At 41.3% G+C, this 24,308-nt stretch overlaps 1 protein-coding gene and 1 pseudogene across 8 annotated transcripts in view; both read left to right on the top strand.

The window, feature by feature from the left end:
- The window catches only part of HDAC4 (histone deacetylase 4), a 119,476-nt gene extending 106,423 nt beyond the window's left edge, over positions 1–13,053 (top strand). For all 8 annotated transcript variants that reach the window (XM_053364043.1, XM_053363997.1, XM_053363978.1 and 5 more), the window contains 5 exons: positions 4,046–4,164; positions 5,794–5,927; positions 6,642–6,726; positions 8,353–8,497; positions 10,309–13,053. In XM_053364043.1, coding sequence (XP_053220018.1) covers positions 4,046–4,164; positions 5,794–5,927; positions 6,642–6,726; positions 8,353–8,497; positions 10,309–10,348 — 523 coding nt within the window. In that variant the 3' untranslated portion in view covers positions 10,349–13,053. The remainder of the gene's footprint in view (positions 1–4,045; positions 4,165–5,793; positions 5,928–6,641; positions 6,727–8,352; positions 8,498–10,308) is intronic.
- Positions 13,054–13,550: 497 nt separating this feature from the next.
- LOC128407918 (uncharacterized) lies at positions 13,551–15,392 on the top strand (annotated as a pseudogene).
- Positions 15,393–24,308: the final 8,916 nt, after the last annotated feature.

Below are 24,308 nucleotides of genomic sequence, written 5' to 3'. Positions count from 1 at the left end.
AAAAACCTTTTCCCGATTCACTTATATTCATTTTAATGTAAAAAGGTTCTTTGAAGTTTACAATTCATAGTCCCCAGAGAGGCAGAAAAGTGAAGGGAATGGGCTGTATCCCCCCCCCTCAATCTTATGAGGCAATGCATGCCTTAAAAGCAGCACCTTGTTACTCTGGCCCATTGAATGCCACGTTGCATTTCCAAGGGATCAAACCAAAAGTTGAAGAAAAGATAAGAAAATTAGCCCTAATGAAATCCAGAAGCTACAGGCAGTTTCACTATGAACTTAGAAACTCAGAATGCAGAACTGAGCTGTAATTCAAACCAGTCCAAATGCAAAATTCAGATGCTTTGAAGTCTTCAGATGAATCAGTGGAGATCCTTTTGAGCTAGGCAATGATACACATGCCTTCTCTTTAACTCCTAGTACACTTTGTTCATGAAAAGGTAGCTGCCGTCTATGAAAAATATAAGAAAAAAAAATATTCTCTTCAGCTGCAGAATGTCAGTGGAATTACTATATATTCTAATGAAACCAGACACTGTTATGAAATTAGAGGCCTTTGGCTGAAATATTAATGGGTTAGTTGGTGTCAGTGTGAGAATTTCACTCTCTACCACTTTACCCATTGTTTCTGGGCAGCAAGATTGTCTCCTTTTTACATGCCCCCGAGACAGGTGAATTGTCTTCTTCGCCCACTAGAATGTAACCCAGAATCATGTATTCAGTAACACAGTGTTGCAGCTAGTCGATCAAGTTAATTTGCTTTTCTTGACTATTTTTGAATATTCCTGTCCCAGTTTTTAAATATGACTTTGAGTGCAAGCCAAAACAGTACAAATCAAATTATTAAAGATGCTTAATCTTTTGGCAAGGGGAGTTTCATATGGATCCAACGCATTGCTTGATAGTCTATTGGTACCGAAATAGAGGCCTGAAGCTGATTACAGTGGAGGGTAGTATCTAAAAATGTTAAAATTTCTAGAAATTTTGAAGCCATGGAAAGAAAAACTGGAGGGTTGTGGTTTTTTTTAAGGGAAACTGAAATTGTGGGGGGGAAATTGAAAAATACGCAGTACTTCCCACCCCCGTTTTTAGTGCCCTTTGCAGAATAAAATACTGTTTGTTACATTATGAGCATGAAATGTATTATATATAACTTGGTTTGCCATAAAATTATCATGTTTGTTATATAAAAAGTACAACTTATTCAAAGAATAGTTGCAAATTGAATTTACTTCTTTAAATTAAAAAACATGTTAGAGATAAAGCTATTAGCTGCTAAAATGTAAGGAACCCAGCATCTACTCACATTTGCCAGTTTATGAGGAACAGTCAAAAACAATAAAACTTAAGAATCCATCAACATTGGAGACGCTCCTTCAGGTATACTGGGGCGAGGCTGTTTAGGGCTTTAAAGGTCATCACCCAACACTTTGAATTGTGCTCGGAAACGTACTGGGAACCTATGTAGGTCTTTCAAGACCAGTGTTATGTAGTCTTGGCAGCCGCTCCCAGTCACCAGTCTAGCTGCTGCACTCTGGATTAGTTGTAGTTTCCAGGTCACCTTCAAAGGTAGCCCCACACAGAGTGCATTGCAGTAGTCCAAGCGGGAGATAACCAGAGCATGCACCACTCTGGCGAGACAGTCTGCGAGCAGGTAGGGTCTCAGCCTGTGTACCAGATGGAGCTGGTAGACAGCTGCCCTGGACACAAAATTGACCTGCGCCTCCATGGACAGCTGTGAGCCCAAAATGACTCTCAGGCTGCACAGCTGCTCCTTCAGGGGTACAGTTACCCCATTTAGGACCAGGGAGTCCTCTACACCCGCCCACCCCCTGTCCCCCAAGAACAGTACTTCTGTCTTGTCAGGATTCAACCTCAATTCGATAACCACCATCTGTCCTCCAACCACTTAATCACTAAATGGTGTACATAGAATTCGAAACTATAAAAATAAATCCTATAAAAATTCAGCACCATAAAAATTCATCATAAAACTGAACACTACAGGAATGCTAGCATTCCTCTCAAGATAGGGTAAGTGCCTAATATCTGCATTTTCTGGGGGGAAATTGACATTTTTGTTCTGACAGTCTGGATAAATGGGTCTTCACCACAAAAATCTACTTGGTATGGTTTTAGTTTTGTTTTAAATATATTTGCTGTTTTTGTGTTTTTAACTGTTCTTAATTTTCTTTAGTGTACATCACCTTGAGATGGTTGTTTAGAAGGCTATTACTAAGTCAGTGATGTTGATAATAATCCTCCACCATAGGCAAACTATGCTTGTTCAAGAACAGCTGTAGTTAGTGCACCAGCTGTAGCTGGTCCAAGGCACTCCAGCTGCTGAGCCTCAAGTGACAAAGATGGATTCAGGAGCACTCCCAACAAGGAACCTGTTATTTCAGAGGGAGAGTAGTCCAATCAGGAATAGGCAAATGACTGTTCTTGATGCAGGAACCCCTCATCCACACTGCGTCTGTCTTCCTAGGGTTCAAGCTCAGTTTATTAGCCCCCATCCATTCCACAACTGTATCCAGAAATGTTCTAGCATACTAATGATGAAGTAAAAGGTAAAGGGACCCCTGACCATTAGGTCCAGTCGTGGCCGACTCTGGGGTTGCGGCACTCATCTCACTTTATTGGCCGAGGGAGCCAGCGTACAGCTTCCGGGTCATGTGGCCAGCAGGACTAAGCCACTTCTGGCAAACCAGAGCAGCACACAGAAACGTCGTTTACCTTCCCGCCGGAACGATACCTATTTATCTACTTGCACTTTGATGTGCTTTTGAACTGCTAGGTTGGCAGCAGCAGGGACCAAGCAACGGGAGCTCATCCCGTCACGGGGATTCGAACCGCCAACCTTCTGATCAGCAAGTCCTAGGCTCTGTGGTTTAACCCACAGCGCCACCCGCATCCCTATACTAATGCCTAAAAACTCCTAATCACCATCCCAGTGGCATTCATTGGCAACAGGATTGTGCCTAGTAGCACACCATAGCACAAGGACCATGAGGCATTCTCAGAACATGGCCCTGCAGGAAGGACTGGAGCCCCTGTAAAACAGCGCCCCCAATACCCATTCTGCAGAAGTGGTCTGTCTTAGTCAGTGGTATCAAAAGCCACAGGCACACTCAGAAGCAGCGTCCCATTCTTGATACAAGCTGTCTATCAGGACTGAAATTTAAAATATCTACAGTGGTGCCTCGCAAGACGAAATTAATTCGTTCCGCGAGGCTCTTGTATAGCGGTTTTTTCGTCTTGCGAAGCAAGCCCATTGACAGCTTAGTGGATTAGCGCTATTAGCGGTTTAGCGGCTTTTAGCAATCAGCTGTTAAGCGGCTTATCAGTGGATCAGCTGATAAGCGCCTTAGCGGCTTAGGAAAAGGGGGGGGGAGGGGAAAAAACCCGAAGGAACTCGCAAGACTTTTTCGTCTTGCGAAGCAAGCCCATAGGGAAATTCGTTTTGCGAAGCGCCTCCAAAACGGAAAACCCTTTCGTCTAGCAGGTTTTCCGTCTTGCGAGGCGTTTGTCTTGCGGGGCACCACTGTATTTGAAGCTGCAGATTCTTTGTAATGTTTGTTATTTGATACAACAGTGCTTTTCTAAAAGTATCACAATTTGAGATGCTTGTCCTTCAGTCTATTCAGATTTGTGTGAATGAAACATGCATTAATTCCCCCCCCTTTATGTTACTATATCAAGATTGAAATCACAGAGATTTAACCATGCTGTTAAGTTCTTAAAACCCACAAAATCAGTGGGACTCAGGCACTCCCACCTGGTGATTTGGATTACCATCATTAGCCGCAACCTAAAGAAATGTGATGGAACTATATCATTTTCTATGCAACTGCTCACAAATCTGAAGAACAAGCTACCTTTTACATTGTGGCCCAAACAACTCCCTTTCTAGTCCTTTCTTCCATATTTTGTTCTATATTTTGTGCTAAAAAGCACCCTTGAACAAGATTCTATCTCATTGTAGCTGTCCATTCAAGAGCAAGGCATAGTAATGTGCTTTCTATTGTTCCTTTTTTTGTTACAGAACAGTAGTAATGCCTATTGCTAATGAGTTTGCTCCAGATGTTGTGCTGGTGTCATCTGGTTTTGATGCAGTGGAAGGTCATCCTGCACCACTTGGAGGATATAATCTGTCAGCAAAATGTAAGTCCCCACAGGCTTAAATTTCAGTGATCTCATTTTCTTTGCAAATTTACCCTATTATCTATTTGAGTTGTCTGTTTAATAATAACTCACTGTAGCTAGGCTCTTCCTACACTTGTTAGTTTGGGGAGGGGGTTTTATAGGCAATATAATATAATATAATTCAGTCCAATCCCAAACAATGCAAAAACACACTTCCCTGTTATACATAGAATTCAGATTCCTTCTTCTATTTATGTAAACATTATTATCCCACCTCATCAATAGCTGGCAGTAGCTTACCAATGCAATATAAAAGAAAGACCTCGAAATAGCATAATTAAAAACAGTAAAATGAAATTAGCAACAAAATGCAGTAGAAACAGCATTAAACCCAAAGATCTATCTAAATAGATATGGAGTCGGTGCTTTTTTCTAGACCAGGCATAGGCAAACTCCAGCCCTCCAGATGTTTGGGACTACAATGCCCATCATCCTTGACCACTGGTCCTGTTAGCTAGGGATGGTGGGAATTGTAGTCCCAAACATCTGGAGGGCCAGAGTTTGCCTATGCCTGTTACAGACCAAAAGGTGCCAGAATGTATCTCCCTCAAAAGACCCACCCCAGAGCCCAAAGAGGATATATTTTTTTGTCTCTTCACAAGCCAGAGGCAACTTCTGTCAGGCTTCACTAGTGGGGCTACCTCAGCTTGTGGTGAATGTGCAAACCATAAGGGCTGAGTGTGCAAACCATAAGTTCTTTGGAGTTGTAAAAAGTTTTGGTTGAATCACAAAACACGTTAACAAATAATGGGTTGCAGCCAACAAAGGGATCTTTGGTGGGGAACGCTCCTTCTGGGTGGTTTGCCCTACTTTGGTCCTCACCCTGCACTCCGCTCTCATCTGTGGCTCCTAGAAGCTGCCAGCTTGTGACGGTGGCCGTAGCCCAGGTAACGGCTTTGACTGGTTGACTAAACCAGGTGAAGGGTAGCCAGTGGGTCTTAAACCCACGGTGAGTTAGGGACCTGTCTTGTGAGGAAGACTTCTGGAGTAAACCCTGAAGAAAAATCTGTACCTGCGGCCTTGTGGGATATCTTCAGGAGAAGAAAAGGCTAAGGAGTAAACCCTACACAGTTCTGGAGTGGAGTCCCTAGAATGTTTGGATGGCATCTTGTATGTCTCCTTCTGGCAACTCCGGTAGCCAAGCTGGTGTCAAGTATTTTGCTTTGCTTTGCAACACATCCGTGAGACTGGGACGGGAGGTCTTGTACACGCTGCCCAAGCTTGCACCCTGGAGAGGTCACTTTGGTTTTGCAAATGCAGCAAACCAGCAAAGTTGCCCCATTTGCACATGGACTTATTCTTATGCAGTGGAGGTTCCCCCTCCCCATCTGTATTGGCAGTTCCCCCAACCCTCTGGAACAAATTTGGAGTGGGGTGGGGAGAGCATGGGGGGGGGAGCGTGTTCCATTGCATAAGTCCTTGTGCACACATGACAACTTAGTTGAATGCAATGCAATATGATTAAATAAGTTTGGTTCTACCAAATACATTTATAGGTAATTTTATTCATTTTTATAATGTTTCCAACTTTATAGAATAAATGAAATCTGTTAATTGTTGCCCTTCCTTGCATTTCTTGCATCGCAGGCTTTGGGTACCTGACAAAACAGCTCATGGGTCTTGCTGGAGGACGAATCATTTTAGCTCTTGAAGGAGGCCATGACCTAACAGCCATTTGTGATGCGTCTGAAGCGTGTGTTTCTGCTTTGCTAGGAATTGAGGTATTTAAAAAAAAAAAAAGCAAAGTTGTTATTTATTATTTATTTATTTATTTTTACACACATACTGTGATATGCCATCAGTAGTCGCATCAGTGATTATATTATAATCAAAGTTTGAAACCTATCAGTTTTGTATTGTTATGTATTGGGCAATATGTTCTGTATAAGAACAATAATAAATCATGCTAAAATCCTCAAGTCACTCACACTACACTTTTCCTATTAAAATCTTGATAATGAGAAGTCTGGAAAATCTAGTTGATTTCTGCAGTCGAGAAATACGTTTGGACACTGGAGTTGCCCTGAAATTTTCCTGTTCTTTTACTGGCCCCCTTATTCCTATTTCCTGCTGCATGGGCAGACAAACAGATAATTAGAACATCTTTTCTTTCAGAGTTCATTTCTGTAAAGGGTTAGAGGCAACAGCATTTTTTGAGGGAATGGGAAAGAAGCAGCAATTATAGATTATAGATTATAGTGCGGCAGCAAAGGGCAGGGCACTGCCACTCTCGAACGTTGTGTCCTGCTTTCAGAAAGAAACTAGGAATGGAAGAGCTGCATTTTATCCTTGTAGGAAGTGGTGAGTAGTCAGTAGTGTTAACAGCCAGACAGTAAGCATAACTTGGCTATGTAGAAGTCTATAACAACTGTTGAAATAATACTTATTTTTTAAAAATGCAATTAATCTAAAGTGCACGTTTTTAATCATTTCAGCTTGATCCTATTCCTGAAAAGGTATTACAGCAGAGAGCAAATGCTAATGCAGTACATTCCATTGAGAAGGTCATTGAAATACACAGTGAGTACCTGGGAGCAGCCATTGCTATTCCACAGTTAAACAGAGTTCCTGATTTCATCAGTTTAAAGAAGCTATGTAGTTCCATTAACTCAAATAATAAACCACAACTTCAACTTGCATGCAGACTGCTTTACACTAAGAAAATGTAAAATAATTCTGAAAGAAATTATATTAAATGTTTCATCATATAAAATCAGAAGGGTTATTCTACAAGCACCCAAAGACAAAGAGTAAACCAATAGAACTAGCAAAATCAATTAAAAACATAATATACACAAGTAAGAATCAAAATGCATATTGTAATAGAAAAGCCCCAAGGTTTCAATACTAAAAAATGCAAATAGCAAAGATAGTTGGAGAATGAAACTGTAATGAGGCAAATAAATTGAAAGGAGTTCAGTATCTGATTTTGGAAAAAGGAAACATGGTGGAAAAATGAGGTGGAGATTGCAGATTATTTGGAATTTGTCTCATAAATCATTTCTTTTGGAATGGGCTACCTGGTTACTTGCCACCCACTTCACTTTTTGTTTCTTATGCGTATGGTTGCATGGTTAAAGTGCATCTTGCGCATGCTGCCTCACGGCCATATTGATTATCATTTTTGATAGGTAGATGGTGAGCTTTTAATTGTATTTTGTATGGATGGATGTGTTTTGCATTGTAAATTGTGATCTACGATAAGATCACCTGTGATTAGGAGTGGGATATAAGTTGTATAAACAAATATTTTAAAACTTTAATTTTTAAGCCTATTGAACTTTTTTGCCTTTGACCAACTTTCAACATGTGGGCAGGACAATCACCTGACATCATGATGTCAGATGGTGGGCAGGTGTGTTGTCTGGCCCACCTGTCAAAGTCCTCTTGCAGCACTTCCCAAACACCTGGCAGCCAGCTTGTGGAGCGCCTGGGAACCCCAGCGCAAGAGACTTTGCCATCCCCATTGTTCAGCAAAACACCAAGCGCAGGGCTGACAAAGCTGCTTTCCTCAGGCCAGCTGTGTGCTTGAGTTCTCCCAAGGGAAGCTGGTTGCACAGCCAATGCTACAGGGTTGAACTCGCTTCCCAAGTGGTGATGGGCAGGGATTTCAGTCATTCCTTTCTGCAAAAGAATTCCACAAGGGAAGCTCAGTGGTGCAGCTGATCCAGCCATGTCTGTCCCTGCCCCACATGTGCCCGGATCTCACATATCAGGTTGAATGTGGGACAGGTGGGTGAAGTCTGAGGAAAACAGTCTCACAGCATGGGTGTAGCCAGAATTTTTGTTAGGGTGGCAGGTTTTTGTTAGGGGGGGCATAACCTCAGATTTGTATTGCTTTTTATTGATTTGGGGGGCAGCTGCCCTCCCTGCCCCCCCCCCGGCTACACCCATGATTCACAGGCCAAATCAGGACCCTTGGCATGCCAGAGGTTCCCCACCCTACTCTAGTCCCGACATCCTATTGTTTCCCTGTGTGAGCCTCTTTGGGTAGGACCTGTTAAACCTGTTCTTTGTAAAATGGTATGTACATGGATGGTGCTATGTCAGTAGTAGTGATAATGGTTGGGTTTTTTCTGTAGCTATACTAAATGCAATGGGCAGTAGTGGATTGCCTAATGGCGTATCATTTTTTATTTCCTCTAGGTAAGTACTGGCACTCACTCCAGCGCTATTCCTCAACAGTCAGCTATTCTTTGATAGATGCACAGAAGTGTGAGAACGAAGAAGCAGAAACTGTAACAGCTATGGCATCATTATCAGTGGGGGTCAAGCCACCACATGACAAAAAGTGAGCTTCACTTCTTTCCATCTGCTTATATCTAAAACAGTGGTATTTTAGGCAAAAAGTGGGAAATTAGGCATCTGCAGGTGAAGCACATTAGGCTTCAGCATAGTGTCCTGATTTGAAGAAAAACAAAAAAGGGTTGTGTTCAGCAAGGAGAAAAATAAAATTCAGTGCAATACTTTGAAAAGACTTGTTTGCTGGTAAGATGTATTAGCTTCAGGCTGCAGCAGGATTGATTTATGTTTAATACTAGAAGTACATCAATTGATCATTGCCTGTACAACTGCATGTGTGCGCATCACCACAACCCGGAAGTGGTCAGAAAATGGGGCAGGATTATGCATGCTCACCGACATGTGTGGGGGTCAGGAACACAACTGTTTTGAATAATTGAACAGTGGAACCAATTGCTTACCATAATAATATGAAATATTCCTCTATAGATTCTAAAGCTGCTCTCGGGTCTCCCATCAAGTGGGTCTAGAAAATTGCATTTATCCGGGAAGTCCTTTCTAATATTAAAGTACTTTTATTTTGTGGCCTTCAAAATTTGAAGAACCACCATGCATTTTTCAAGGCTGAGTGCTTTGTAGCATAATAATGTTGAATGGAGGTAGAAACTAAACATCACCCTGATTCTTTATTAAAGTTGGGAAGCCAGATTTATCTCCAGAAGTCCCCAACTGATTATTATAAATATAAGAGAGTAATCCAAAGGGAATGGGGAGGGTTTGAAGGAAGGTGGATCTGCCCAATCCAAAGCTGTTCTAGACTCCGTGATGGCGAAAGTAAGGGCAACATTTTCCTCTTCATTTTGCTTCGGTTTTTTTGCTAACTGCAGGCTGGTTTTTTAAAATTGTCCTTCTCATTAAGACTGCTGAGAAGGAAAATTGCTATGCCAGGAAAGCTTTCAATCTGCTCCAGAATGCCTCCTTTTTGCCCTCTGTTGTTGAATGATTAGTGGCAGAGAAGAAGCAAGCAGTGGATATTTTCCTGTCAAGAACTCCTGCTCTACTCATGAATATCCCCCTCTATCTACAGAGACACAGCGTGATGGCCTAAAGAAACCCTGATGGCAGTGTCACATTTACATACAGACTGAGTGGGCTGCAGTCCAGGGCCTCATAATCTAGGGGGCCTTGTCCTCTTTCCAGTTCTGTTTTGTTTTTAAAAAAGCAGGCAGATTTTACTAACTAGGCCCTGATGCTTAGTAACATTAAATGCATGATGTATGAGTCTATGACTGCTTAACACAGGTGGATACATGCTGTTTAGTAAAGTTCATGGAGGCTAAAGCTACTCAGAATCAAATTACAAAGTCAGCTATGAAGTATTGCAAGTGTTCAGATCACTGTCTATCGTTATAGTGTGAAAACACAAGAGTCTTTTATATCATTGTGCATCACAACAATATTTAAATTTGACTTTTTGTGAAAGTAATGAGTAAGCGATATGAAAGTGATACAGATGTAACTGTGATTCCCCGATGAATGTTCTGTGTGAATTTCTTCATTCATTCCCTACTTTTGTAAACTTATTAAAAGTTATAAATTTATAAACCATCATTTTATCAGGGCTAAAATTTCAGTAATACTCTACTTTCATTGAGTAGATAAAGAAGAGAATGAGGTTTTGTTTCTCATGATCAGATGCTATTAAGTTTGGCCTCCCCAAGTCCTGCCTAGGTCTTTAAGCTGAAGGAGGTAAATCTGCAAACAATATATCCAGTCACAAGGAGCCTAGTGGACACTTGCTTGCTCTGTACCTCCATCTGCTTCCTTCTTTTTGACTCCTCTCAATGCATTTCTTTCTAGGCCAGACGAGGAGCCCATGGAAGAGGACCCTCCCCTGTAGCAGGCATCTTTGAGGCTGGAGTTCTCCTGTTTGTTCGTCTTGTCTTGAAGCTCTGCCAAGAAGCTTTCTCTTGTTACTCCTGCATCCTGTCATGGTTTTCTTCCAGACTACAGAAAGGCAGCCATGCGTAAAAGAAAGCTAAATCTCTCTGTATCTGTACAGAATATGCTTGTGGAAAAGAAAAAGTGCAGGTGAAGAGCAGAAATATTAAAGACATATGCGCTGAGCGTTCTTCCTCTTTTCCTAAATGGAAGTTTGAGAGGCAAGAAGCCAGTGAAGTATTTGGCAAAGTTGCCAACTTTTTAAAAAGAAAGAAATCAAAGATTAAACACAGATATGACAACTTTCATTTAAAACTGGTGCTTAAAAGTTTGATTATCCTCCGTTCAGACCACTCAGACCATATTGTAGTTTTGTGTTTTATGTTTTATTTTTGTGGCTCTTGCCTACCTGTGATCCAGACACTCTCTTCAAAACCCAGACAATATGAGAAGTCTTTTTTTCCCTTTATATGAAGGGTGAAAAGAGAACTAAGCTTTTTTATACCTAATATACATGCAGACAGACTATATATGTGTGGCGAGGAAGAACGTAAACCAAGGAAGAAAGCCCGGAAAGGGGATTGGCTTTAGCATCTCCAAAGCCATCTGAAGAGTTTGTGCCTTTAAAAAAAAAAAGATTGGATTGATTTTGGGCAGCTGGTTTTTTCTGACGTTTTGATGAACAATGCCTTAAAGAAAAGAACTCTGCAGTGATTCTTCTGGAAGGGCGGGCAGCTGAGAACTGCAATCAGCAAGAAAGGCTCTAGGATTTCTGCTGGCAAGTAATGGCCGGAGCTTCTCCCAAACAGTTGACAAGTTTGGATTTTGTTTTGTTTTCTTTTATTGCTGTTTAAAATGAAAATTAAGGTAGTTGCCAGTAATGTGGCAAATACTGTTGGGTTTCTAAAATTCAACAATTGATTAAAAAATCCCAACATCTTCTCCTACACATTATGTATAACCATTTTAACTATCAATTTGGTTGTAAAGCATGCGTCAGATACAACTGCAAATTTTAAAAAATTGGAATGCTTTTTATTAAAAGCAACTAGCATGATATACTGCTTAATATTTTAGGTATAATTATATAAATGTATATGTATAATGTATATTCCAAATGTATTCCAAGCTTAGAAACGCGACTCTTACAAATTATTGATAAAATATTTATAATGCATTTATACAAAATATATAAATAAATGCAGATTACAATGGTAGCCATTGGAAGTTCCCTTGCAAAAGATTTATTTGTGAATTGGAGTGTAAGGGTTTTTAGAAAAGGGATCTTGTTTGAAACTTGACCATTTTCAAACTGTAGTTTGGAATGCTTTCAGAATGCCAACATTTTAGCCGCTAGGCAACTACCCTAACATCACTATTTTAATTTAAGATTTTTAATTTTGATCTTCTTTTAACAAAATGAGTTTTTTAGTAAATATGTATTTGCTGTTGCTTTATTTTATATTGGTTTTTACAAAATCCTTAAAACAGCCTTATTGCATGAAATTTCATTTTATTTTCCATTGGACAGCTGTGTTTCTAAACAGTAACCATTTTCTTGACCTGTGTCACTTTCCACACTGGAGTTTTATTTGTGTTTGGCCTTTCGTACCATCAAGAGTTTTCATGGTCATGTGGGACAGTTGCAAATTGTTAGGCTTTGTTTTTAGAAAGCCCTTTTCACAAAAGGAAGGATTCCAAGGTCTTTTTTATATCAGGAAACTGATTGTATATTTTATCAGTTCTGCAGTCATAGTTGCTATGCTACATTTAAAAAAATAAGGAGCTTTCTTAACCTTAAAAATATATTAATATTACAAAGAGTGATGTATCCTATATCCTCAGTATAGAGTGTGACAAGGATTATTAAAGGCATTCATAAATTTAGTGACCATGTTGAAGGTCTGCCAAACTCTCATGCAGTTAATGCTAACACATACACACAGAACTTTTCTTAAACCACTCTGGTTGAGTTAGTCCTCTAAAAGACTATTTCACAGTGAATCGTAATATTAATATCTTCTTTTTGGCTGGGAGACTGCTAATCTTGGTCACTATTTCCTACCCCCCCCCCCAGTTGCCTTTTGAGGTGAGGGGAGTTGACCCTCAGAATAAGTAACTAAACTTTTAGTGGTGAAATTAGATATCTGGAGGAGACTGAATTCATGTGTTCTTTTTCAAGCAGTGTAGGATATTACATGCCCCTCATCTGAATAACCAGTGGTATTTTCCTTTTTTAATATTTTTGTTATGATAACTGACAGGGTCACTTTGTAGTAACTTATTTTCTGGTTCTGAAAAGTTTTGTTTTTCTTCATTCCATTAAAATCAGAATTGTGAGAATTTAATTATAAATCCGACTGAGTGCTGGAGAGAGTTTGAGGTTTTTATTTAATGCTTGATATGCAATTTTTAAGACACACTACAATATTTGAGTTATTGCTAACCCAAATACATGCAAATTGATGAATACTTTTTGGCACTAGAACTGCCGAGAGCATACTCTAAGAGTAAAGTTTGACAGTAAAGATAAAATGTATATTTTATAAAATGACTACCTTGCTGCTGTGATCTTTAAAGATTTTTGCTGTGGAATCATCTGATTTCATATTTTGTTAGTTTAGCCCTTTATGACTGTTGATAAAAGTGATGCATCCACAATTACTTCAGTCTATAAGACATTTTATTTTCAACACCACTTTACATGTTTTCAAAATACTTAACTGTATTTACGCGAGTCTAATGCGCCATGAAATTTAACGCGCACCTCCATTTTCAAAACCTTGGAACCAAAAAAGTATTTGCTGGCGACTGTAAATGCAGCATCAAATCTAATACGTGCCCTAATTTTCGCAGTGTAGTTTGGCCAAAAAAGGTGCACATTACATTCGAGTAAATACGGTACTTTTTCATTGCAAGAAATTGCTGGTACACACAACTCAATGGTGTTGACATGTTGGCCTGGAGTATTTGGTAACTGCTTTCAATGTTGTTAATTTTAGGACTCTTACTTTGTTTCTTACAACCAAGTGTTGCTACGTCATTGCCTTTCTAAAGTCACAAACAACTTTGTTATACGTCAGTCTGTTCCATAATCCAGAATTCTGAGATCTTTTTAAAATTGCTGTTGCCTAACCTTGCTCCAGTAGCATAAGGCAAACATGAGCATCATGGCTGTTGGGAAGGTACCACTGTAGCCTTGTTTCCCCCACTTGACATGGACCTGCTTGTGAGCTCTGTGGCTAAACTAAGAATCCAAGCTGATTTGGGCAACATACCTATGCTTCCCACATTTTTATAGACTATGAATATATGAGGTACCTGAGTTCCACCAGCAAGATACTCGAGGTTTTTGCTAACTCAGCTTCCAAGGTATTGGGTGGCTTATTACAACTCTTCTCTTGTAGCAATTTAGAAACAAAGGAACATCTTGAAGCTGTATTACCCAGAAGCAAGATCCAGGTTGTAGTACAAAGTACTAATAGTTGAGTATTTGGGGTTTATTTTACTTTCAGTACACAAACATTCCTTTTTATTAGTCATGTACTCATTCCATTCTTCCTTTTGTAAACTTTTGGGCCCACATTTTATGGGCATTGATATATATATATAAATATATATATATATATACATAAAAATATATATATGAATATATTTTTTTAAGTTTCCTACACCTTGAGGTTGCATGGTCTGTTAGGTTGGCATGTCTTTATATTGTATACAGATTTTGCACGCCACACGTGGCAGCTTTGGAAAGAGAAATCCCCTCTAATGGCATTAGCAACAGATAAACTGTTGGGGTGTTTTCTGTCATGCAAATTAAAGTGAGGAGCATGAAGGGGGGGAGTTTGTCTTACTGAACTTATTAAGGACCTGTGCTTTTTATTGTAAAATTTAAAAAATACAAAGGACTACTTAAACATTTGTCATTTTAAGAGAAAAAAATATCTAGCACTTGTGACAAACCAATAATAGAGTTTATTGTATTTATGTGGAAATAATGTTCTAGGGGAAACTGTACAGAACACACAAGTAACTGCCTGTGTCATTTTTCTTTAAGGGGGGAGGAGTTTTTTGTTTTTGTTTTTCATTTAGGCAGGAAAGGGATAAGGCAGGCACACACATATGCCAACTTCTTTTTATATTAATGCTCAGATAAAAATGTCAAGAACTTTTAAGAGTTAACTCTTCAGCACAGCTGTGTTAACATTTTTATTTTGAAAGATGTATCAATAGATTTCACTTTTAAGCAGTGATGTGCAAACACTGTGGTTTCAAACAAACTTTATATCAGCAGGAAATGAAGTTTCTTCATAGTGATAGTTGAGCTTCACCGTGTATTTGATATTGATGAAAAATCCTATTGATAGAAAGAAAAAAGAGGAAAAACAAAGAATCTAACACTTCTGGTGCTCTACATTGGAGATGCTATGTATATGGGATGGAAATCTATTCACCCAAGAGCTTATTACAAATATGTAGTACCAAAAGTTGTAACTCTTATTATATTCTGCTTTATACCTATACATGCTCAGTATGTTGTCACCATTGGTAGCAGCTACCAGTTTATTCTGTAATTTAGACACAGTTTCACTCTTAACTGTATGAACCCTTTAAGTGATGGTAGCATATTCTTTGTACTTCAATTTTCTTACCACCTTTTTCCTTTACTTGGTGGGGTTGAAGGTTTTGGGTTATTTTTCCTAGCTCTATATATCTCTCTCTCATTCCTGTTTTTGTTGTTTTGTTTCACTTGTTTTTTACTGGCCAATGGTGTCTTTCTCTGACAATACCAACTTCACTTTCAACTTTAATAGAAGTCCAGTATTTTGTACCACATTATGACAACTTGTTATTCTTGTGGTGTAAATAAAAAAGATAAAGTGAATTATAGTACCATCTCTGTTGCAGTTGCTGATCTTCATATCTCTTGTCTTCCATTGTTTGACTCATTCTTGTACTCCTACACTAGCGTTGCCGTCTCCTGACTATGACTTGGAGATCTGGCATATGTTGCCTTCAGAGCTCTGGAGCAGAAAAGCTTCTGCAGATACGTCTCTAAAGAAGCAAGCCTATCTCAAGGCTTTGTTCTAGTGAGGGAAAGACTTCTTTCTGGATGGCACGATTTCAGACAGCAAGTTGGGGCTTACATGACTGAATACACCCAACAAACCTACCACCACCAAAAAACACATGCAAAACTAGATGTTGCAGATAAGTGTTTTGTCTTCGTTTTGCCTTCTAGTTTTCTGTGTAGAGGGTGTGTATTTGTTTGTATGGAATAGCACTCCATCACCTAAGGTCTAAAGTCGTGCAGCCCAGATGCAAGTAGACTCCTTCAGTGATGACTTCTGTTGAAACACTGGAACTCGCTATTATTCATTAGCATTTCCCAAACTATCCCTCGGGCTAACAAAATGGTCTCTGCTAGGGCAGTAGCATTTCAGTCCAAATGCATGCAAAACCAGATTATTAGAGAGGTGGATAAAGCATACATTACATTCTAAGCACAATGTATAAAATGTGCTAATCAGGCCAAAATCAAGAGAATTGCGCCACTGAATCTGCACACGTAGAGCAACTTTTCACTTTTGCCCTCATAGCAGCCCCCCCCCCCAACCTGGCATAGAAAACCTGTGGCCCTTGCAATGTTGTTGGGACACCCATCAGCCCCAGACAACATGACCAGTGGTCAGGGATGGGGATGGAAGTTGCAAATGGGAGGGCCAGAGTTTAGCCACCCCTGATCTAAAAGCTTTAGTGGTGGTGGTGTTTAGCCGTGTCCGACTCTTCGTGACCCCCTGGACCAGAGCACGCTAGGCACTCCTGTCTTCCAGTGCCTCCCGCAGTTTGGTCAAACTCAGGTTAGTAGCTATAAGAACACTGTTCCCATTTAAAGTAACATTCCAAATTCATCTCCTGTAGTTCTTTTTGGGTATAAAATGGCGAGTTTAAGGATTGAAGACTAGCCAAGCCTCCACTTTTTAGGCTGGAAGTGGGAAGGGTGGCAGCAACAGTGCAGCTCTAGATTTCATGAGGCCTTAATCCATATTATCCGGAGTGACCTTGACATGCGGTCACAGGACCGTGCGTTGTCCATTGGCTTTCAAATCCCTTAAAACTCATACACATTACAGAGAAACCAGGAAAGTCAAAAGTATAAGGAAATGACTTGCTCATAATACCCCTTTTCTACTGTATAATTTACCTCACCTGCAATGTGATTTATGACCTCCAAGCATCACCTAGAGCTCACAAACCTCGGAGCAGTTGAGCTGCAAAAACTTGCCCCTTTCCCAAATGACAGCAAAAATGGAAGAGCAGTTGTCCAGATCACTCCTGCTTCTTCAGCTTCTCTGCAGCAACTGTCTCTTGGGTCTTGCTGATTTTCCAATGTTTCACTATTAAAAACACTTTTAGTTACAAATATACCAGCACCCTTTTCTACAAACACAAGTGGGAGCAACATTCACGTGTCTAGAACCACTCTCTCCTTGTAACTGTGCTGTTTGTTTCTTGAATTCACCTCTAACGGTGTTAGCAGATAGAAAGTTGGTTCCCAAAACCTTCTATAAAACAGTGCTGGTACTTTCAGCCCAAGACATGAGGAAATTGATAGGACATCAGCACTTGCTCAGCACTAGCCAAGAAGGTGGGGTGGGGATTGTGGGAGGGTTTGCTGGTATCATAATTTCATGGTGACAAATGGCCATAATGTGAATAGATCCTTTGGGAAAAGAATGAGAGTTTCCTCTGAAAAAAGAACAAAGCAATCCAGCCCAGCTGGATCGGACCAGCCTCCTCCCCGGTTGAGTAGTTTGTTTCCAACAAGGGAAATAGTCAGATGCTTCCAGGAAGACCCCATACAGAAGGTGAGCCCAGGGGCCTGTCCGGCTGTCTTTCTCCTAGCAACTGATCTTTACAGGTCCACTGCCTCGGCACATAGAGGCTCTGTTTAGCCATTCATGGCTATTAGCTATTGACAGACCATCCTTCGTGAATGTGCGTCATGCCTCTTAGAAGAGGCAATGCCATGACAGCGCTGTGTTTGGGCCTTAGCTTTATGGTAAAGGTGTCTGAGGCCGACAACATGGTCCTATAGGTACAGGTGGCTATTGTTCCACCTGCACTTCCATCAGCGCAAGCCCATCTGGCCTGTGGTGGACCTTCAGGTCCTCTTGGGATGGTCCTCAAGAACTGTTTTCTCCTTACATGGTGCTTGCCTCACAACTGTTTGAAGCTGCAGTGCGTAGTATAAGTTTGTTGCCTTGCAAAATAGGCAGTTGGAGCCTGGAGTGGCTCGCTTGGAGGGGAGGGATATGGCCATCTAAGGTGAAGTGGATGTGTAAGTCAAGTCTCTGGGGTGGGAGTGGACTGAAAGAATATGATGAGGGTCTTGCTTGTTTTTTGAAAATGTTGGGAAACGTCAGCTGGGCTTTCCCCTGTGTGTTCAATTTAGGAGTGTTTGGGGTGATGTGGAAAGAGTAGGAGCTAAGACACTAAAAAGGGTGGTGTTGCCTTCAGAATTTATTTTTCTTTGTGTTTGTCTCCTGTGATTTTATATCAATCTGTGTTAGCCTTTGGAATAGGAAAATCGTATGTTTTGTATTAGTGGGACATGGCTACCCATCTCAGGTCCCTGGGATACACAAGGAGAAGTTAACTTGACTTTTTAGGTAACCACCCTCTCCAGAAATGGGTATCCCTAACCCTAGATCTGTAGAAGGTAGCTGAAGTTGTACGCTGCACCAGCACTCTGATGTTCAGATAATGACCACATACTCAGTTGCTGCTTATTAGCTCCTTTATTGTTTTATATATATATTTGTTGTCACTTGATTTCTGGGAGCCCCAGGCAACTGGAAGAAAAGTAATCTGGTACAATGTAAATAAATATATAAATAGCCACCTCCACAGGGATGTTTGCACTGAAGCAGAGTCACCACTCTAGATCAGAGGATAAAGAGCGCTCTGAAATTTAGACAGAATGTCCTTGAAGCGCTTTGTTTTTTAAACGATACTTATCATGGTGATCTTTATTGAGTCTTCTGGGTACTATCACTTTTCAGATAAATAATGAATCTTCTAATGCAAATTCCATGTTGCTGAGAACTTTTTAGAAATGCAGGATGTCCTGTGTTAAAATGCCCATATTATTTATCACACTTTATCACAATTATTGGGTGACAAGTGACTCTCTAGCTCCCCCTAGTGGATAGAATTTGAAATCCCTGAAAAGAGATCACAGTATTTAATTTGGAGGTGGGAAATGACGTTAAAGTAGGCAGCCTTTTCAAAATGGGACACTTTTATAGCTGTCAGGGGCTGCTCTGCCTTTTCCTGCAATGCTGAGGGTGGAGCCTCCCATAGGAAACGGGGGCTTAAATGTTTCAAATGAATGAGTTAATATATCTATAATTGACAGGTGTGTGTCTGCTGTTGGTTCCTCCTGATGACCTTTCAGGACTGCATTTCGCAATATATGTCAGTTCCCTGCTCACACCAACTGGCTGGTTGAAGCTGCCAGGCACAGGGTGACAGTTTTGGGAGATGAATGTTTTAAAATGGCACCCAAAAGCTTAATCTGGCCTGGTGCGGGGGGTGCATCTCACTCGCAACCAGTTTGTGCAGCTTTGCAAGTAGTCGCCCTGCACCAAGTGGTGATGTGGATCATCCTCTCTGCTAGCCTGGATTCTCCTTGACCTCCCCTTGCAGTGTGGCATCTGCCAGTCTATCATCCAATGAGCCTTGGGATGTTCTGGTCAGCCAAGGGTGCCTTCCTGCTGCAACTTCTCTCTGCTCTGGGAAGAGGAGAAGCTCATCACGGTCTGAAGAAAAGCAAAAGCTGCAGAGAAAAAGATTTGCCTGGGACTGGTATAACAGGCCCACCATGTATGTTTTACATTTGATGTCATGTAGTGGATTTTCTTGTTTGTTCTTTGAAGAACACACACACACATTTGCATGGGTCCAAGAGCTCAAAAGGTGTACCCTTGGTGCTTTGATCAGATGCCATGCATAATTTGTTGAAACTGGACATTTTAATGCACAATGCTATGTTTTTGCATACACCTTGCTCACAATCTATGTAAGATGTTTTGTTAGCGTTGGGTTCTTCATGGTAGCATTCTTTATTGCCCTGGGATGGATCTAAACACAGGAACACAACACTGTAAATTGGTCAGAAATTAGATTCTTTTTACCAGACAAAAAAATCCCAATGAGAAAGCCCGTTTTAAACAATTTTTGCTCTCTGGTGCCATCTAATGTTGCATGTTTAAAACGCATTCAAATTGTGTTATTGTGACGAGTGTAGCTAAGTCCCTAGTCATTTTTTTCTCTTTTCTTTTTGCCTCAATAGCACCCTCTGCTCACCAAAAGCAAATGGCAAAACTGACTTATATTCTTCATTGCCACTCCCAAATTTCCCAACAGTCATGCACTAGACGTTTGCAAAAACTCAAAGCACAAGCAAAGGGGATTTGGGGATAGGTGGGGAAGGTGTTGTGCTTGCTGCTTTATATACCAAATTACATTTGTCTGTAAAAAGGTTGCAGTGCACCCTGACCCTTAAGAGAAAGGGTGGAGTGGAAATATAATTGAAATCCTCCTAACAGATGTATTACCACGCCTCCCAGGCCCAGCCATGCCTGTATAATCCTGACTCCCTCGCTACACACACACACACACACACACACACACACACACACACACACACTTCCACCGCAGTGCCCCAAGGTCATCTATGCTTGGAGTGCTTTCAATTCCTTGAATTCTGATCCTCCTCTTGTCAATGCTGGGCTGCTTCCAATATGAGGTCACTGTCCACCTCTTCTTATTAATTAGTGCACTGGGACTCAGAAGCAGAGCTTTGGTGTAGATCACTAAAATTAATCCAAGTATATTCTACACATTTCAAGGCAGGAAAAACTAACATCTGGACAATTTGAGCCCCTCTCTGCTGTTCTTTCCTCCCTAACCTGCACCCTGCCAGTCACACTCCAGTTTATAATGTGATATAAAGCCATCTCATCCCTTCCGTGGTCTCTTTGAAAAGGGTGGTGGCTCTGTGTTCATGGCAAAGTTTGTTTATTCCAGAGTCAAAAAGACAAAAATGCCCTGTGCCTGAAGACAGGCCTGCTGCCAAAATTTCATCTGAACTGAAATTCGTCGTCATCAACAACTTTTATTCTATGGTCACAGACCTGGTAATACTAAACTTTGAATTGAAGGGTTTCTCATGGGACCAAACGTATGAGGAATTTTGAGGGAAGCCAAGATATTTCAATAAGAGTAATGCAGTTTCTCAGATGGGGTTTTGTGCCTCTTAAGGTTGTCATTGGATTTGGCCGAAGCAAATGTGGAGATCTTCTCAGGAACCAAAGGAAATGTATTAGGCATGAATTTTGGGGGTGGGGTGGGGTGGATGCGTTTGCACACCAGCTAGAACCTTCTACATCCATTTGCCTTGATCCTCCAGCAAGGGTGGCCATAGCACAGAGGTTGCATGCAGATGCCCTTGCTGGTCTGAGAGCTCCTTATGCACACAGCATCTGGGCTGACCTTAATGATGCTAAGCCAGGATAACTAAATAATACACCAATAATCGACTTTTGTTTTGTGTATGTTGTAATGCTCTTTTGTTGCTATGGCCGATGGCTAACATAAATAAAGTTCATTCATTCCCCAAGGCAGTGCACCTTCTGAATCCTACATTCAAGGGAAGGAGAGGAGGAGCTGGTGCCTCAGGACCTGTTCCTGGAGCTCCTGGAGGCAACACACTAGTCGCCATGGGAAACAGGAGGCTGAAACAGAGATGGGAATACTATAACTCACCCCAACCAGCATTGCTGGCAGGGGATTTGTAGTGCACTGGGTACCTCATTCATTGCACTTAAAATCAGAGAAAAATGATGACCATTTTTTCATTTCCTCACTATCTCTGCAATAATGGCCAAAGTGAAATAAGCTCTATTTGTCATATCATGGGAGAAACCAAGTTATACTGGGCATTTATACTGGGCTGCAATTTGATGGGGCAGAGGACCGCTCTCCTTCCCTTTGCATGGAAGGAACAAAATATCCCCAGCACTTGACCAATTCAGGAAGATAGGAAGTTGAGGCAAGCGGGCCAGTGCTCTTCTGACTTCAGCACTAATAAGGTTCACAGCCTGGCCCTGAGCACCCAGCAGTGTGGGGTAAAAACATGTGCTGTAATAAATGGTTGTGATACAGAATCCTTTCTTCACATAACATCACTGTTCTTCCTGAAAAACTGAGATTATGGTTAGGTCTCCATGGAGGTATCAATTCAAAGCCCCTCAGAATGACAACATGGTTAGAATACTAAATGTGTTCCCATTGCAACTCCTTTTCTTCTTTTGATAGAAATACAATAAAAATGCAGAAGAAATTTGGAAATGGAAAGGCTTAGAATCAAACCCTCTTAATTTGAAAAAATCCTGACCAATTGGGAGCCAAGTGTCCACCTTCATCCCTCTGAATTGCACTTCAACTCGCCATGGCTTTGTGCCACCAAAACTCTGAGCTGCTGCTTCCCCTTTGCTCCTGCCCCTCCTCCTCTTCTCACACTTCCACAAACTTCCTTGGCCATGTTCAGGCCTTCAGAAAAATGCACACAGCGCTAACTGTGTAGTGCAGGATGGGGACTTCAGGCCTGGAGGCCAAATGTGGACCTCCTGTCGTCTCTACTTGGCTGTTTGGATTCTCCCAGGACCACACGCCTCACGAGCCATGCTCTGTGTCCTCCTTGAGCGCCTAAGCCTGGCTGGAATAGGCCCTTGAACTAGGACAATGCCTCTTGCTTGCTTGCTTAGATGGAGATGCATTTTCTGTGGCCAGAATGTGGCCCACTGTGCACAGAGAAGAGCTCCTTCAGGTTCATCCTGTCTACAACAATAGAAACCTTCTTCCAGAGGAGGAAACTTGGTTGTGGGGAGGATTCTGTGCGTATTCTGCTGAACATGCTTAAAATCTCTCTTCAGACGATTGTGCTCAATGTATGGGAAGTGGGCGAAAGAGGGGATGTGAGCAGCCCACAGAGAGGTGGCAGGGAAGGGCCTGTATTCCTTGTGTACACAGTGTCTGTCCTCCTCACATGTTCTTTTGAAGGCCTGAATTGAGGCTGTTGTGGTTGTTAACCCTTGAAAAGTGAAGCTCCCAACCTCAGGGAAGGAACTCTACACATTCACAGTTGCACAAACCCCGACTCCATGCAGACATTGGGGATGGTGGAGCATTTCAATGCAGATCCCATTTAAAGCTGAAGCAATCAATTTTGCAGTTTCTGAAACAATATGAGAACTGAAACAATACGAGAGCATATACAGTCAAAACTCTATATGAAAATATGTTTTGTATGAGACATTTGCACTAAAATGCTGGAGAATTTTCATAGGGATGTTTTTTTTAAAAAAAAGAGAGAAAAAAATCATAAATTGCTGCAGAAATGTGGAAAACTGAATTTAAGACTGGAAAAGTGAGAAACTAAGATAAGTGAAATTGACAGACCCTTCCATTCCTAGCAGACACTCAGTTGAACATCCCATGCCCAGCCACGATGATTTTGAATACACAGTTTAACTCTCCTGATAGGCTAATAAATCCCACTTAACACAATTTGGTAAAGATTTAAATACAATTAATTTTGCTTCTTAAATGCCCAAAGTAGACAATTTGCATTCTGAGGGTTCATACTAAAACAAACTTCCCCTCTTTTGCTGTGAACTTGAGAACTGATGTTCACGACACCATTTAATATGAGTCGGCTCCTTCCAGAAATTGCACTTGGGTGGCCCCTGAGTTACAAGCTTACAAACATCTCTGAGCAATTGCCAGCCCCCCCCTCCTCCAGCTCCCTTCTCTGTCAGCAGCATTCCCCAGCTGTTCCAAAGGGACTCAAGCTGGCTGGGAGACCGAAATATATTGCTTGAAAGAGAAAAGGCTTGGACTTGGACATGAACTTTTCCTAGAACAGACTTTTGTTATATTCAAATTATATTGCAATTCTTCTTTCATTTAGCCTTGCAACAACCCTGGACCTTTTAGGTGTGCATATTATGTTTGGGGATTGCCATCTGTCGCAGATGCTTTAGCTGAGATTCCTGCATTGCAGGGGGTTGGACTAGATGACCCTTGGGTCCCTTCCAGCTCCAAGATTCTTTGATTCTAACTGGGCCAGAGAGAATGGGTTGCTTGTCCAAAGCCACCCAAAAGGCCATGACTGGTACAGGAGACTTGGCAATGCCCAGTGTTCTTTATTACACTGCTTCTAAAAATAGTGTTGTGAGTTTGGTGGGTGATGCCTGAGTCCATTGTAATTATTGGGGTCCTGGATCTAATGGAGGATTCAATTGTTGAAGTATCCAGGCCAGCTTATTGGTGAGTTAATGGGCCTAAGCCTGCTCCTTAGTATAACATAACAAAGGAAGTGGCTTTGTGCCAGACACCAAATGGGTAGGCCTCCCTCACCTGGCTGGTAGTCATGGAATCATAGAATTGTAGGGTTGGGAGGGATCCTGAGGATCATCTAATCCAACCCCCTGCGATGCAGGAATATGCAGCAGCCCCATGCGGGGATCAAGCCTACAACTTTGGTGCTATCAACACCAAGCTCTAACCAACTGAGCTATCCCTGAGACAGTCCAGGGCTGGGCAAGAAGCAGGCAGAAGCCAGAGAGCCGCGCTTGATTTCTGCTTGAACCCAAGACTGTGACTATGGGAGAACTAATACCTTCTGGGCTGTTAATGCCTGAGCCTCCATCGTAGACTCAGGTTGTATATGTATAAATAAAAAAATCCTAAAGACGCCACAGTCACCATTGTCCCTCATCCCAAGGAAACCAAACCTTGGTTTGCATCTGGAACCCCTGGAGTCTTGCAACACTAAAAAAATGGGG

This window comes from Podarcis raffonei, chromosome 1 (assembly GCF_027172205.1).
Source record: "Podarcis raffonei isolate rPodRaf1 chromosome 1, rPodRaf1.pri, whole genome shotgun sequence".
NCBI lineage: Eukaryota > Metazoa > Chordata > Lepidosauria > Squamata > Lacertidae > Podarcis > Podarcis raffonei.
Note: the sequence above shows the minus strand (reverse complement) of the source record. Positions and strands in the feature narration are given on the sequence as shown.